General features: G+C 46.7%; 1 protein-coding gene across 6 annotated transcripts in view; it reads right to left on the bottom strand.

Moving 5' to 3' along the window:
* DGKD (diacylglycerol kinase delta) overlaps window positions 1-17,446 on the bottom strand; it is a 115,592-nt gene that overhangs the window by 22,694 nt on the left and 75,452 nt on the right. For 4 of the 6 annotated variants that reach the window (XM_036319950.1, XM_036319953.1, XM_036319951.1 and 1 more), the window contains 8 exons: window positions 9,746-9,850; window positions 9,354-9,486; window positions 7,948-8,054; window positions 7,506-7,631; window positions 7,278-7,380; window positions 6,350-6,512; window positions 3,429-3,537; window positions 207-346 (listed from right to left, as the gene is read on the bottom strand). In XM_036319950.1, the coding sequence (XP_036175843.1) occupies window positions 207-346; window positions 3,429-3,537; window positions 6,350-6,512; window positions 7,278-7,380; window positions 7,506-7,631; window positions 7,948-8,054; window positions 9,354-9,486; window positions 9,746-9,850 (986 nt within the window). Of the gene's footprint in view, window positions 1-206; window positions 347-3,428; window positions 3,538-6,349; window positions 6,513-7,277; window positions 7,381-7,505; window positions 7,632-7,947; window positions 8,055-9,353; window positions 9,487-9,745; window positions 9,851-14,013; window positions 14,182-17,446 lie in introns of all 6 variants that reach the window. The other 2 variants (XM_036319954.1, XM_036319952.1) reach the window with 2 other exon arrangements.

Below are 17,446 nucleotides of genomic sequence, written 5' to 3'. Positions count from 1 at the left end.
CTCAGTTCATAACCTGTCTGTTATCTTTTTCATAACCCTGGTCAAAACTTAACTCCCAGGAAAAACGAATTCCGGCTCAGGTCAAATTTTTACAACTATTTGTCAAAGGCCTATGGTTCGCAGGGACCCCAGGTAAGAACAGCTGGTCGAGGTGACCTGTCTCCAACCAGCTCCTGTGGTGCAGCACGAGAATGCGCCCCACTCACCTGTCCAGCATCTTGGTGCTGGCTCTTTCCAGCTTCTCCAGGATCTGCGGGAGCTGGGTGTCATCGTCACAGGCCGAGCCCCAGCCTAACACGCGAGCCAGGTCATTCCCTGTGCCCAGGGGCAGCACTCCCAGCTGACACTGGCAGAACACAGTGGGAAGATACAGTATTGAGCCCCCTCCTCTTTGCTGACAATGGTGGCTGAACTCAGTGGAAGAGACCTGCTCCAAAAGGGGTGGGGCTTCCATCCCAGGCAGAGCCACAGAGCCCAAGGCCTTTCTAATCCCACAGAAAAGTCCTCCCTCTCCCACAAGCTGCATCTCACATGTTGCTACATTTTGACTACCCTCTAGTACAGTGGTTCTCAACCTTCTGGCCCTTTAAATACAGTTCCTCATGTTGTGACCCAACCATAAAATTATTTTCATTGCTACTTCATAACTGTAATGTTGCTACTGTTATGAATTGTAATGTAAATATCTGATATGCAGGATGGTCTTAGGCGACCCCTGTGAAAGGGTTGTTCGACCACCAAAGGGGTCGCGACCCACAGGTCGAGAACCGCTGCTCTAGTACCTCTCTGATCTACATTTCCCAAATCCCTTCCCCTCCCATTTTATAGCTATGGCCACAGTCCTGTCTCTGACTGTTGAGTGTCTGAACCCCTGAAGAATGATTCTGTAACTCCCGCCGCCTGTCCCTCCATCCACTAAATCTGACTCACTGAAGCCAAGCTCATCTTCTAAAGACACCACTAGTGTCATCTTACTCCTCTAAAAACATCAGCAATGGCTTCTAAGTCCCATCAGAACAGGCACCAGGACATCCAGTCTGGTCACAAAACTCAAGCACACCCAGTGCTCAGCCAACATACCTCTACATGCTCAGGTCTCAACCCTCCCCTTGGAATTCCCACCCCAGAGCTCCCACCACATCCAGTCAGTCCTCAGGAAGCTCCCTAGACATTGGCTGCGGAGACCTCTCCACCTCCATCGTCTACATGCAGTGTGCAGGGTGGGTCACTGGTCCTAATAACTGCACAGCCAATGGTCACCTGCTCCAGCACAAGGGAGGCCCTGCCACCCTGCGGGGGACAGCAAGCTGGAGGGTGAGGACCGGGAGCCCGAGCACTAGGTGAAGAGGTCCTGGCACTGGCTCCCTGGAACCTGAAAGAAAAGGCACGAGCAGTGGCGGTGACAGTAATGGTCCAGCTGGAGAGGTGGCCCCTGCCACGTCAGAGTTCCATCAAGAGGAGGGTAGTGAGGAAAAAGTCAGAGAAGCAGAGAAGAGCCAGCCGGCATGGCTCAATGGTTGAGTGTCAACCTGTGAACCAGAGAAGCAGAAAAGGAAGAGGGAGCCAAACTGGGCCCCTAGCAAGCTGTGTTACGAAGTCTGGACTTTGTCCTAAAGACAAGGGGCCACCAAAGAACACTTAGGGGGGTACACGGGCAGAACTGCCCATGGTGAAAGTCCGGGGAGGGTGGACAGCAGCACACAGGGGCTAGCTTAGACACTCTGGGGTGGCAGGACTGAGTCTAGCAACTAAGTAGAAATGAGGAGGGAGGGCAAGGGAAGAATCAAGAATGACCAACTGCCAAATCTCTGGCTTGGATGTCTGGTGGATGATAATTTTCAGACTCTAAGGAAAGAAAGGGGGGCGGGCAGGGCTGAGTGGTATGCTCAGTGCTGGAAATGTTGGGCTTGAGGTGGGAAGGGGCAGCCAAGAAGACGAGAAACACCGAGGAAAGCTAGGGGAAAGATGGCTGACCAGAGAATCAAGTGCCACAGAGAAGCCAAAGGAGATAGTGTTCACTGAACTCAGCTGAGTGGATGAAACCTGCCTTCCTGATTAGTGACAAACTTGTAGATCATCCTGGAAGTCAACAGAACACAGGACCTAAGTGTAGTGCTCTAACTTTACCACTAGAGGGCAGCATTCTCTTTCCTGAGCAAGTGGCCTTGCTGGAGAGTTCACTGTCCAACTTCCAACAAAATTTTAGTGCACGAGGCTAAAAAATGCCTAAAAACAGTCCACCCCACCTGAGAGTCAGGTCGAAGATCTGGAAAAAAGTATGTTGAAAGCAAATGACAAACGGAAAAAATGTCACCAACAAAGAGTTTACATCCCTAATGACAATAATCCTTAAAAATTAAAATATTTTTAATTTTTTAAAAGGCAAATACCCCAATTGAAATTAGGCAAGGAACATAAACAGGTAACTCACTTAAAAAGTTATGGTTAGCCCGAATGGCAAGGCTCAGTGGTTGAGCATCGACCTGTGAACCAGGAGGTGATGGTTTGATTCCTAGTCATGGCATATGCCCAGGTTGGGCGCATAGGAGGCAACCAATCAATGATTCTCTCTCATCATTGATGTTTCTATCTCTCTCTCTCCCTCTCTCTTCCTCTCTGAAATCAATAAAAATATATTGAAAAAAGAAAAAGAAAAAAAAATTCACGGTTGAGATGTTTGATTTCACCAGTAGTGAAGAAATAAAAATAAGACATACCCTGGAGAGCAGGAAGGGACAGAAATAGACTTACTGGAACTGCAAGTCACAGTTAGGCTTCCTTGGACCTTGTTCTATCAACAACAGACTCGTATCACCCATGCTGTTCCATGCCTGCACTTTATAAATCAGCATGTTGTGGCATCTTGCACTCGCCCCCTGGCAGTAAGTGGAGATCTGCGGGTGGTTTCCACCTGTCAAAGCTCTGCACTGAGCTAGCTCACTCCCCCCACTGATGATCCCCTACCTGGGCATTCATAACGACTACTGGTGAAAATCATAGAGACCCTTTCCCAACTATGCTCTTTCAAAGAGCGTCCAACCTTTGGACTCTGATCTGTACTGCCACACTGCTGTCCTTCCAGACTGCACCAATCTCATTTCCTGATGCCACAAAAGTGTCCTTTCCCACACCTGTCCATTGTTCATCTTATTCGTTTTTGCCCAACTAAGTAGACAAAAAGGTCATACCTTTACTTCTAACTGTGAAGTTCCTGTTCCCCTGTCACAGCCCAGCCCCAGCCTCAGCCCCCGGCCCCATGATGCTATCGAGCTACCAGCTCTTCCCTTCCAGACCTTAGCTGACCCCTGCCTGAGAACAGTACTCCAAGGGGACATGGAATGTCACCAAGACAGCCCAGCTTCTCTCTAACTGTGACATCACCCCCCACCACCCCATTCCCAGGGCTGGGCTCCTCCACATTCAGGCACCTGTTTGTGAAGATTGAGGCTGTCGATTTCAGAGAGGACCCAGCCAACACTGCCATCCCCACCACAAACCAGAATCCGGAATGTATCAAACTTCTGGAATAAGCGTAAGCTGCAAAGAAAAGAGAATGTAATGAGATGAGATGCATTCTAAATGACAAATGATGGCCAGTTAGTCCTGGGCGAGGGCCCCTTCTGTGGCCCTCAGGCCGACCTTGCACCTTCCCTGTGATTAAGTCTGTCAGAGGCAGAGCCCAGGTGCTCAGACTCAGCCTGCTGGGGCCACTGGGCACCTGAGAGCAAAAGCCACCCACCCGAGGCCTCTGTGCCCATTACCCCCTCGCCTAGTCCCCACGCCCCACTTGCCTAGTCCTCACACGCAGCCAGAACCTGCATGGGCAGCTGAGGAGCCCAAGAAGCACAATTATGTCCACTTTACCTTCCCGCTGGGCCACTGCATCCTCCCAGGTGATGTGACCCATCCCTCCTCCCCACGTAACCCACCTCCATCTGCTTCCTGAGCTCTTCATGGTCACCTGCCCCTCGCATGCAGTGTCCCCCTCTGCTCACTCCTCACCCACTTCCTGAGTGGCCTGATCCAAGTTTTGGCTTCAGAGACCACACATATGCCGATGACCCTGAATGACCCTAAACCATGACCTCCAGGCTTTCCTGAAGGACAATACTTGCACTTGTCTACCAAAAGAGTCACTCAAGTGTCCTAGGTTCCCCTCCTGGGAAAATAGCAGAGCTACCATCAAAACAGTCACCAGACCAGACCCCGCTGTCCCGTCCACCATTGCTTCTCTCATAATCACTACAAGAGCCTTCTTCCTAGCTCACGTCTCCTGCGAATACAATACCTCTGATTGCTACCAGTATGATCTTCCCAAAACAAGTCTTGTCCAGTGTCTCACTTTAACTAGTTGCCACTTGTTTACAGGAAAGGTTCCAACCTCTCGGCCAGCACCCACAACCCTCCCTGGCCAGCAGCTGACATCCCACTGTCTTCTCACCTCTTGGCACACACAGTACCTTCTGCCCAACAGGCTCCAAACCTCCCTCCCCCCATGACACCAATTCTCCTCAAACACTGGCTCAGGGAGAAATTGAGAAACCCCAATTTGATTTATAAACTCCTCCTGTGGGTTCCCACAGAATCTGCATGCCTCCCTGTCATGGTGACAGACACGCTGTCATGTAACCTTGACTATGTGTCCATGTGCTGCACTCCCGGCAGGCAGGGGCCCACCTTAGTAGGCCTTCCATCTAGCTGAATCTGAGCCAGAGGACGTCCTGGAAAGACAAAAGGGAATGAGGGATGCACGTGACTTAGGGAATAAACATAGGTGAGGTTCTGAAGCAGCAAGGCTGCCTCTGACTGTCAGGATGCTTCTCTGAGAACACTGACCTCTCCCAGGCCTCCTGCTCTCCAAGGACAGGTGACACATCAAGGGCAGGAATCAAGAAAATGAAACAGTGTGCCTAAGTTTATTTATAAAGTGTGAGATCGAAGCTGCTTCCCAGAAATAAGAGTTTACTAAACCAACTGCCCCTGTGCCTTTGTGGGGCCCCGTCTCCTACACAACACCACCCCAAACACGGGTCTGCATGCAGCCAAGGAATATTTGGTTCTTCTCAAGTTCCCTGTCCAAAGCCATTCCACAGCATTCATCCAACACTCTCAGTGCCTCGCTGAGTGAACCTGTTTAGTATATCAGGACAAGGGCTATCTGATCCCTTCACTGGCCCCCCCCCCCCATTTTTTAATCCTCACCTGAGGATATGTCTATTGCTTTCAGAGAGAGAGAGAAAAACATCAATAGATTGCCTCCCATATGCACCCCAACCAGGGATCAAACCCAAAACCTAGGTATGTTCCCTGACCGGGGATTGAACCCACAACCTTTTTTGGTGTATGGGACAATGCTCCAATTGACTGAGCCACCCGGCCAGAGCACTGGCCCCATTTTTTAACTAAAAAGATTCCTTTCTAAACCCAGCGGTGAATATGCTCCTGCGTCATTCAGTTAACTGAGTCCACCTATCTACATCTCGGGAGTGCTGCCTGGAGGGAGCAGGCTAGAAAGTTGCCATGGGACTTTTCTCCAGCAGCAGCTGCCATGGGAACACCCCCACATCAGGCCCTGGGGGTATGTGCACATCCTCTCCCCTCCCCGAAGCTCCTGTTACATCAGCCCCTGCTCCAAACACAGCACCCTCCCAGAAAACACAAACCAGAGAACAGGCCCCCAAGCACTTCCCACTATAAATACTCTGGATGATCCATCCCCTCACAAGCTAGGAGGCTTAGAGCGCCGACCTTGAACTGTTGCTTCCAAATGAGGAAGGAGTTAGTTCAAACGACAAAATTCACAGAAGCAAATGTTTTTACAAACCTATAGTATGCACAAAACTAGGAAGAAGACACATCAGCTCTCCAGCTACTTGGGCCCTCGCACGTCTGCATGTGTCACTGCACCTGCAAGGTGAGCATCTTCTTGTGCCTCCAAAATGAAAACTCTCTTGTTTGGCCTCCTTGGAGGAAAGCCTCCCCAATACTAAGCAGCCACTGAAAGCTACAAAGCAAGTCTGTAACCACTGACATCAGAAAACACCCACACTATTGCATGCTGACACCCTTAAACAGTATACTGCACAATGCCAGGCAACAGTGCACCACATTCAGTTCAAAAGTGTGTGTGCACGCCTGAAATACACATTTGAAAATTGGAAGGACACCCAACTCTATTAACTATTGAGTGGGTACCTCTGCGAGTAGAATTTGGGGAACGAGGGGGTGATTCAAGAAACATGGCCTTTATTTCTTATTTAAAAATGTATGTTTGAATCTCTTAATAATAAACATGCATTATCTTCAAAAAATGTTTAAACTCCAAGAAAGATCTATTTCACAAGCTTACCCAAGGTGTGGCCCTCCGTTCATGAGGTCAAAAACCTGGGCAGGGTTCAGCAGCTGTTTGAATCTTCTGAGGAACTTCACGCCCTGGTTGTCCCCACTTTTTGAATTGACGAAGACTAACAAGGGGCTTGTGCAGGACGGAGGACATGTGGCCTTCCAGAAGCCTGGATTGAGAACGGAAAAGGGCAGAGGAAGACTAAAAGCCATGAAAGACAGATGGGCATGCCTGATCCTGTAAGAAGTAATCACCCGAGGGCCCTGTAACTTACACAGAACCAGCAAGAGTTAATCAGCATATGTCCACATCGCCACTATCCCTACAGAAGAGAGTGAGTGCCCATCCAGTCTGACTTCATATTTACAAGGATTCTAAATTTCAGAAAGAAGGGGCACCGCACTGCTCTTTCACTCTTGCTCTTATTCTGAAGAGCTGATTTCCTCCCGGATATAGGCTCCAGTTTCCCACCTTTCCAACAAACACTACTACAAGCATGTCAAACTCGTGGCCAGAGGGTTTGCCATGCTTGACTTACTAATATGCATCATCAAACATGCTCTGGACAAGTGCCAACAGCATGGAATCACGTGCTACTTAATACCAGCTGCTAGATGGAGACCAGCTGACGTAGCACATGATTTCAATGGCTCACAGCAGAGACAGACACAAGTCTTTGACTTGGTGTCTACTCACAGCCTACTGGATCCATCACCTTTAACCAAGGTACCAGCCTTGAGTTCTAAGCCTGCCCAGTGGCCATCAGGACACCATTTACCACCTTTGTACATAAGTCCTCTCCCCTGATGGCTGGGTCTGACCTCTTCCCCACCACATCTCAAAATCACCAACAGAGCCTTTTAGAGTGAGGAAGGAGAATGCACGAGGGAGAGCATGAGGAACGGGATAGGCCAGGAGAGAGCCTTGTACCCACCATCGGAATCAATGCTGTTGAGAGCTGTGGGAGGGATGACCGACACTTTACATAGGCCCAGCGGGCACTTGGTCACTAAGGATTCCTTACACGCCGTGTGTACCTGGAACAAGAATCCATGCATCACAAGGGGTCACAGCCTCCTTCAAATACGGCCTACAGTTGCAGGAGGAATGGGCTGTTCCCATCGAGGAACTGACAGGGTTCAGGAGGGCTGCGCTCACTCACCATGGCCTTGCACCACAGGCAGCGCCAGTCCTGCAGACGCAGCACGCTGCCACAGGTCTTGTCACACACCGTGCACTTGGCACTCACAGGTAGATTTCCTTCCAGCCACTGGTGAGGCATGGCAATCTGCAGACCAAGCAGAGACATGCACTAGGGACATGTCCCAGCACCCCACACAGGGGCACAGAAGACCGTGGGCAAAGATGCTCCAAAATGACTTCAACCAAGACACTTTTCTCACCACAAGCAGAGGGAGAACAGGGTTGTCCCACCCACACTCCTATCCCGGGCACAGCATGACTCACAGGGACTGGACAGAACTCGGCAGCACAAAAGCCCACAGTGAGCCCCCAAATGCAGAGTGGGAGCAACTCAAAACCTCAAGGAAGAGAATTGAGGGAGAGGAGAGCCACAATAGTTTGACCAGTGCCCCTTTGCGTACCCCGTCCTCATCCTCAATGATGTCCTTCCCGATGGAGGCCAGTGTGGTCCACTTGCAGTTATTGGTTGCACGCACAGCACACCGTTTGTGGGCCTTGAACTTGCACACTGTGAGAGAAAGAATACATGAACCTTCAAGCCTCATTCATGGCAGCTGCTTCCTGTGCTTGAGGAGTTGGTCCAGTGGAACTGCCCAAGCCTCCTGCACAGTTGGAACAGACAGACAGCACTCCCTGTGTTATTAACTAACTACTGGGACATAGGTAGGGACTGATCTCGGTGAGACTAGACACCCAGTATAGCCAGGAGTTGGCAGACCTTTTGGAAAGGGCCAGAGAGTAACCAGTTCAGTCTCTATCCCAACTGCTCACCCTGCCCCTGCAGCCCAAGGACCGCCATGAACCATGCTTCACATATGGACACTGAAATGTCCATTCCATGACTTTCTGCGTCACAAAACAGTCATCTTCTTTTGACTTTTTCCAACCATTCAAAAATGTAAAACCAGCCCTAACCGGTTTGGCTCAGTGGATAGAGCGTCGGCCTGCGGACTGAAAGGTCCCAGGTTCGATTCCGGTCAAGGGCATGTACCTTGGTTGCGGGCACATCCCCAGTGGGAGGTGTGCAGGAGGCCGCTGATCGATGTTTCTCTCTCATTGATGTTTCTAACTCTCTATCCCTCTCCCTTCCTCTCTGTAAAATATCAATAAAATATATATTTAAAAAAAAATAATAAAAAATATAAAAATGTAAAACCAGCCCATTCAGTGGTGGCTCAGTTGGTTGAATGTCGACCCACAAACCAAGAGACTGTGGGTTCGATTCCTAGTCAGGGAAGATGCCCGAGTTGCCGGCTGGATTCCTAGTGGGGGGCATGTGAGAGGTGGACAAATTATGTTTCTCTCTCATCAATGTTTCTATTTCTCTATCCCTCTCCCTTCCTCTCTAAAATCAGTAAAAACATTCTTTTTTAAATGTAAAACCCTTTTTAATCTCACAAGCTGCATAGAAACAGGGGACAGGTGGGATCTGGCCCGAGGAAGACAGTTTGCCTTTCTCTGATCCTGCCCAAACACTGGAACCCTGCCCTCTAGATCTAGAAGACAACTTTCAATCCATTTATCCACAGCCCAATTCACCCCAAGAGGGGGTTTAACTACACTGGGGCTGACAGTTTCAACTCTTTCCCTCCGTGGCCTCTACTTTCTTCTCCATGTCTCCTTATTACTGCCTCCCTTCTTTCCTTTGATCCATTACTATAAAAAAGAACTTATCAAAGACTCCTCAGTAGGCACAATAAATAAGCATGGGGTCACAGCAATCGCTTCACTCCTGACGATGTGGGGTGACTACATTTGGACCTCAGGGTCAGACCACCTTTCCCAGCAGATAACACATCGTCCACACCTTCACAGGACAGTCCATGGGACGTGACCCCAGATAGAGCCTCGCGGCACACGTTGCAATAGGTCGGCCTCGCGTGGGAACAGGCGTACCAATTGTGCATCCCTGAGAAGTGGTCCATGCTGTACTGGGTTGGCTGGAAGAAGAAAATAAAGGCAGCAAAGAGAAGGTGAACCTCTGACATTCTTAAATGTGGTAACTTAAACAGGAATCAATAAAGTATCCAGAGGAGGAGAGGAGGAAGGTTATAAAAGACAGGGTCGCAGTACGATGGGGCGACCTTGGTTTACAAGGACCATGCTGAGAACGCAAGTCCAGAGCTGTACGACCCACACATGAGAGACACCCAGACGGCAGCAACTAAGGAAAGGGCAACAAGAAGAGTTTCTTTCTACCTCAAAATGCTCCCTGTTCTGGACAGTCTTCAGCGCTGCGATCCAATCTTCCATTTCTTTCCTGTTGTCAGCACACAGGATGAGTTTCCTACATGGAGTGATAACCTAAAGAAAGGAACATATCCAACAAATCTATGAACAAAATACAAATGCTAACAACTATAAAAACATCTTAAAAACCTGCTTTCACCATATATATTTTAGTGAAAAATAACTGCTTCATTCAAATACTCAATTGAACAGAGGATAAAAATGGTTATCATGAATCACTGAAAAACAAGAACAATCTCAAACCAAAAGACTATCATATTTAGGTTATACATTCACTAAAAATCAACTTAAGTGGACACTTACAATCTACTTACTACTCAGGCACAGTAATAAGGCATAGGAAAAAATTTTTAAAGGAATAGAAACAGCTGTTATTGTTCTAAATCGCTCATGGGGTGACATCCTGCACTGACAGAGCTCAGGGACAGTCTGGTCCAAGTTACTCAAAGAACAGGGTGGGCATTTCACATGTACCACATGTAAGTGTTCTCACACAAAACCTTTTAATACATGACAATGGAATAACAGCCAGCTACTGAATGCAGGGCCTGAGCAACATAACTGAACCTGGTAATAATCAACAACTAGAAATTATATCCACAACATATAAAAAAGTCTTTATATACCAACAGAATAAATCTTTCTTACAGAAAAAAGGCTATAAATTTACATTTCACAGAAGAAATACAAAATGGCTAATAAACAAATAAAAAGATGCTTAATTAACCACTCTAGCCATCAGGGGATGCAAATGAAAATAACAAATTATTTTCACCTAATAGATTGGCAAAGTTTTAAAAGATGATAATCCAGTGTTTTCAAAGATATGGGGGGTGTGCGGGGGGAGAAAGAGTTCTCCTGAAGCACTGACAGGAGGTAAACAGCATATAAACTTTATAGAGAAAAACTGGCCCTAGCTGGTTTGGCCGATAGTTGTCAGCTTATGGACTGAAGGGTCCCAGGTTCAATTCCGATCAAGGGCGCATGCCCAGTTTGTGGGCTCGATCCCCAGTATGGGGCATGGAGGAGGCAGCCAATCAATGATTCTCTCTTATCATTGATGTTTTTCTCTCTCCCCTCCTTCTCCCTTCCTCTCTGAAATAAATAAAAATATAGTTTTAAAAAATTATTTTTAAAAAAGGGTGGGAAAAGAAAAACTGGCCATGTCTATTAAAACTTTTTAAAGTTACAGCCTTTCACTTAATTTTGTTTTATAATGATGTAAAGTATCTACATGGTTCCAAAGTCAAATCTACAAAATACAGTACATTCAGAAGTCTAGCTTTGTATCTGTTCCTTCCATCCTGGTTCCCTCCCTATGCCAAAGGAGCCCTAAAAATAAATAAACGAAACTACGGTTTATCATTCCATGTGTAAGGTATGTGCTAATACATGTGTCAGCACAATTCTCTTTAGAAGCAGTAGCACGCCACAGACGCTCTTCTCCTCCTCTGCTTTTCCCTCTGAGTATAAGACCCCGCCCTCACTCCTTAGCAGCATGCAGTGTTTCCTTGGTCTTTCTTGTAGCTTTACCCAGTCTGTTCAACCCGTTCCCTATTAATGGGTATTACGTTGTTGAAAAGCCTTTGGCATGTCAAAAGTGCCGAAATGCACAGCCTTTACACAGATCTTTTCATATGTACCAGTGTACTGCAGTGACAGAGTAAATGCATATGTAATTTTGTAGCTATTGCCAAATTCCCCTCTGCAGGGGCTGTGCCATTCTGCATTCCCATCTGCAGTATTAGAGAAATGGCAGCTTTCCCAGGGACTCACCAATGAAGTATGTTATTTAACTTCTGGATTTCTGCTGTTTTGTAGATTATCTCTTCTGTGATTTCCATAAACTACCCACAAAGCTTAACCAGAGAAGAGGATAATCAGAAGTGAGTCACAGATGCAGGGTACTGTTCATTCTTTTAGGTAACCAGGGTAACTGGGATAACTACACGAAGGGGGCCAGGCTGGGTGTAGAAAGAGGCGAAGCTAGAGGAAGGTGAAAGGAGCCTGAAAGACAGAAAACAGAAGACTGGAGAAGTGAGTGCCCTCCAGAGTGAGGGGGGGGCCGGGGGGGAGCCACTGTCTCTGAAGCTTCAAAAGCACCACATATAGCCTATATCCCAGCACTGAACCTACCCATCCACCCAGCAAACACCTGCTGAGTGTCTCAAAGACCATGACAAGCCAAGGTTCCTGCTCACAAAGAACTCACCCCAGGCAAAAAGGACATTTCAGAAACTGACATGTGCCATGAGGACAAAGCAGATCATGGGAATGGGGCTGATGGGTGCTTTGGAGGGTGGTCAGAAAAGGCCATAAGACAGCTGGGCAATAGACAAGGCCTTGGGTCAGTGCTTAAGGACTTTTCATCAGTAACTATAAAATCTCAGCAAACACTTCTTTTTATTCACTCCGGGGTGAGTTTTAATATTTGAACATTTTTATCAGTATAATAAATACAATTTCAAAAAGATAATACAATTTATTTTGCATAACTTGGGGATTTTATTGGGGGTTATGCAATAAGGTATTTACAGAAGAGAACAATGAGATTTTTCATGTCCTGTTCTATTTTAAGCCTTGTTTCCACTACTCCCGTGACAACCTGTACAAGATCAAGTGTGCATGTTATTCCAGAGCTCAGCTCTGTGGTCGGAGCAGGTGGACCTTTGGGCCCTCCCTCGCCCACATGCTGAAGGAAGGAGGGGGGTTACTGGAATAGCTTCGTGGGCACTAGCACCACTGGACAGCAAGTTACAGACAAACTGTTATGTTTAAAGATGGTGACTTAATGGAACAAATGATAAATGATGTCATTTCCTCAATCTGTGCAGTTATTTACAGGGAGTAAACACTGACCAACAGATAAATGTCTAAGAACCTGGTTTTCAGCTATTTCAAGAAACACTTGTGCCTGTTGGAAGCCTCAGACCTGGCCACTGACTGGCTAGGAAACGTGGGAAGAATGTCTTATTTTCTCTTCTGGAAATGGGGGGGTGATAAAAGCTAACTGACAGGGCTGTTATGAGATTAAATGGAACCAAATGTGGACAGAACCAAGCATGGGACCCAACACACAGTGTTCAGGACACATCCTGGGTCCAAAGCCCTCACAAGCTGTGCTACTTGGAACAGGTGCTTCCCTTCCCTGTGCCTCCATCTGCTCATCTGAAAACTGGGGCTACTAATGGTGAGGACACATACCAGGCTGTTGTGAGGTTCTAGGCGGGAACCCGGAAGTGCTGAGAACAGTACTCACGTGTAAGCGCGTCCCACTGTCACTCTCAGTGCAATTTCAGGCTCTTCCCTGTGGACCCACCTTTCTGAGGCCATTCTGGGGCCAAGAGTCCACCTCCCAGATTATGAGAATCATCAGAGAAGACTCCCACCCACTAAATAAAAATCAGTCTTAGCAGGGTGTGTGTGGAAGGCAACCAGTCGATGTGTCTCTCACATTGATGTTTCTCTGTTTCTCTCTCTCTCCCTCCCCCCCTCCCCGTCCCCCTCCTCCTCTACACTCTCTGAAAAGCAATGGAAAAAATATCCTCAGGAGAGGATTCACACACACACACAAAAATCAGTCTCTGCCTCTGTCTGGTCATACTCTGCCACCTGAGACAGAATTCATAGTTCTTAGCCACCCACGGACCAGGCATGACTCCTCTCCTTATCCCCAATCGCCTTCCAGCCCATGAGAAGCCTCCCAGACACCAGGGAGCAGTCTGCACACCTCAGATACCCAGGACTGAGAGTGAGACAGGTGAGACTGGGAGGGCCTCCTCGGAAGGAAAGGGAAGTGAGAGGCTTTCTAAGAGAGATGTCTTGGGCAGGGCTCCCTATTCAGTCCCTTGATTTGGGAACAGAGCAGCCAGGACAGGACCCAGGAGAGAAGCAGGTGCTGGAAGAGACCTTCAGGTGATTCCCTCCTGGCTGCTCACCACATCACCAAAAGAAGGCAGGATTTAGAGGAGACACTCTAAGGAATAATAAGAGTATCCCTTCGTTTGGACTGCAGCCAATACCATAACTCCTAGAAACTAAAGATAGTACGAGAAAGCTAGGACTATCCCTAAAATCGAGCTTTCACACATGAAAAGCTTTGCAGACCAAAGAATGTTTTTGGTCTATATTTTTCAAGCAAAGTTGTAACGTAAAAAAATGGCTCACATAACTAAATCAACTTAAAATTTAAATGCAAATTAAAACCAGGGTAATACCGTGAATGTGACAGGACAAGTCAGTGACATCCCAGACTCAGCGGGCCAGGGTCCATGGCTGGAATAAGCAGACTTGATACCAAGGGAAGGAGCAGAGTAGTACCACAGAGCAAGACAGCTACATGGAAACCCACAAGCTTGAGAGAAAGCACACCCCAGGCCTTGAAGCTGGAAGGACAAGAGACAGAGGGAAACAGAAAGGAAGGGGAAAGAGAGAAATGGTAAAAAGCATTTCTCACATAATTCCCTGAGGCAAGCTAGAAGAGCAGTTAGTGGACTTTAATTCTTACTCCTGCTGGAATCCTGATGTAAAAGCATTTAAAAATCAGTAAGAAAAAAAGCAGACCAACTAAGAAAAAAATGAACAAAAACTTGAACCATTATTTCATCACAGTTGTTTCACAAATGGCCAGAAAGGCACATGGAAAGGTGCTCCACTTCACAAGTCATCTGGAAAATGAAAATTAAAACCCCGGCATGTTCACAAGATGGCAACACTAACAAGACAGATATCCAGGATTGGTGAGGATGCAAACACCCTGAACTCTCACATGCTGGTGGGAAGGCGCTTTGTTGCAATTACTGTGGAAAACAGTAAAGCTGACTTTATATTCACCCCATGGCTCGGGAACTCCATCCACATGCACAACAGCAATGCCAATGTGCCATCCTCATCAAGACACAGCAGCACTGCTCTTCACAGGCCTGCACTGCACACGCCCAAACACCCAGCACTGTGAAGTGGACACACTGAAACGCAGTGATATCAGATTCGTACAGGACGAGAACGACCCACCACGGCTACCGCAGTAACATGATGAATTCTACTATGCTGAAGCAAAAGAAGACAGAAGTATAAATGAATATGAGAGACTGGCAGAGCTATTTTTTTAATGTTAGAAATTAAATATTAAAGTTTTAGAAATGGATCTTGAATACATGAGAAATGCTCAATCTTACAAAATAAATGCAAATTAAAATTATGAGACACTTTTTTTTCTTCTTTAAATATATGTTTATTGATTTCAGAGAGGAAGAGAGGAGAGAGAGATAGAAACATCAATGATAACAGAGAACCATTGACCGGCCGCTTCCTGCACACCCGCTACTGGTGATCAAGCCTGCAAGCCAGGCATGTACTCTTGACCAGAATGGAACCCGGGACCCTTCAGTCCACAGGCAGACGCTCTCTATTCACTGAGCCAAACCAGCTGGGGCAAGACACCTTTTTTTTTAATCTCCCAGAGAGAGACTAGTCTGGTAACCTGCTATATTGGGGGCATGAATTAATACACCTCCTATGGAGAACACAGGGTGAAATCTAGCGAACTTTAAAATACAAATCTTTGTCTTATCAACAGTGCTTCTATAAATTTACCCTACAGCCGGAACCGGTTTGGCTCAGTGGATAGAGCGTCGGCCTGCGGACTGAAAGGTCCCAGGTTCGATTCCGGTCAAGGGCATGTACCTGGGTTGCGGGCACATCTCCAGTAGGAGATGTGCAGGAGGCAGCTGATCGATGTTTCTCTCTTATCGATGTTTCTAACTCTCTATCTCTCTCCCTTCCTCTCTGTAAAAAATCAATAAAATATGTTTAAAAAAAAAAAAAAATTTACCCTACAAATATGCCTCATGCGAAGTGACATACAATATATATACACAGTTTTTCATGGCAATATTCATAGTAAAAATAAAAGATTGAAAATGACTCAAATATTGATCAAGATAAAACCGGTATGCCCTGGCCAGTGTAGTTCAATTGGTTGGAGCATCGTCCTATACACCGAACGGTTATGGGTTTCATTTCCAATCAGGGCACATACCCAAATTTCAGGTTTGGTCCCTGGTCAGGGTGTGTACAGGAGGCCACCAAACGGTGTTTCTCTCTCCCTCTCCCTTCCTCTCTCTCTACAATCAAGGAAAGCATATCATTGAGGGTGAGAATTAAAAAAAAAAAAAAAAAAAAGATCTGTAGGCAACTGGTGCATAAATTATGGAGCATTCCTATAGTGCAGTGGTTCTCAACCTTCCTAATGCCAAGACCCTTTAATACAGTTCCAATCCCTGACCGGTTTGGCTCAGTGGGTAGAGTGTCAGCCTGCAGACTGAAAGGTCCCGGGTTCGATTCGGGTCAAGGGCATGTACCTTGGTTGCGGGCACATCCCCAGTGGGAGGTGTGCAGGAGGCAGCTGATCGATGTTTCTCTCTCATCGATGTTTCCAACTCTCTATCCCTCTCCTTTCCTCTCTGTAAAAAATGAATAAAATATATATTTTTTAAAAATACAGTTCCTCATGTTGTGGTGACCCCCAATTTCATTGTTACAAATTGAACATAATTAAAGCATAGTGATTAATCACAAAAACAATATGTAATTATATATGTGTTTTCCAATGGTCTTAGGCGACCCCTGTGAAAGGATCGTTCGACCCCCCAAAGGGGTCACAACCCACAGGTTGAGAACCGCTGCTATAGTGGAATACTATACAGCCATATCATATTCTTATATTCTTAAGTTTAGAATTACATGCTAAATACCAAAAAAAGAACTTTAAAAGTTCTATTGGAAACAAGAACTTCTGCTTCCAAAAAATGAACTTCCAGGAAATATAAAATATCTGGAGACTCCAAATGAGTCTATGATACTAAAGCCAGACAAATATCTTCCAAGGTCCTGGGAAGAATTAGCCAAGATTATTAAGCCTTGATTTCTTCGAGAAATCAAGGAGAAAAAGGAGACATGCTGGAAGAATACAGATGGGATGTTTAATTGGATGAGAAGGTGGACTCCTGAATGATAAAGACACTAGCTGGTATGACAAAGAAGGTGCCAAATGACAGTGCAGCTACCATGGTGGGCACTTAGTAGTCCAGGGAATGTCTGGGTGTTTATAGGTATTTGCTTGTTTCATTTCTCTGCAACCTAATGAAGTAGCTATCGAGAGAACACTGAGGCCCACCGAGTCACCTGCCCAGAGTCCCACAGCTAATGAAGTAGGGGGCCAGACACCAAGCAGGTTGGCTCCATGCCTGACTGCTGACTCCCTACCCCCACCCACCCACAGCAGCTTCCCTGAGTGAAAAGTGCGGGTCCCTAAAGGTTACATACTGTGGGACCCCATGAACACTTTTGAGATGACAAAAGTACAGAAATGACAGATTAGTGGTTGCGGAGGGTTAAGGGGGTGTGGCTATTAAAAGACACCAGAGGATCCCGGTGGAGATGAAGATGTTCTGGATCTTAACTGTGTCTATGTCAACATCCTGGTTGTGAAGTTTGCTATAGCTTTGCAAGACCTTACTCCTGGGGAAACTGGGTGAAGGACACAAAGGATCTCTGTATTATTTCAATTCCGTGTAAATCTACATTGCTCTCCAAATAAAAGGTTTAATTAAAAATAAGCAACCACGCCCTGGCCAGGTGGCTCGGTTG

The sequence above is a fragment of the Myotis myotis genome, unplaced genomic scaffold, assembly GCF_014108235.1.
Source record: "Myotis myotis isolate mMyoMyo1 unplaced genomic scaffold, mMyoMyo1.p scaffold_m19_p_8, whole genome shotgun sequence".
Classification (NCBI taxonomy): domain Eukaryota; kingdom Metazoa; phylum Chordata; class Mammalia; order Chiroptera; family Vespertilionidae; genus Myotis; species Myotis myotis.
The sequence above is the reverse complement of the archived record's forward strand: the minus strand, read 5'-3'. Positions and strand labels throughout refer to the sequence as shown.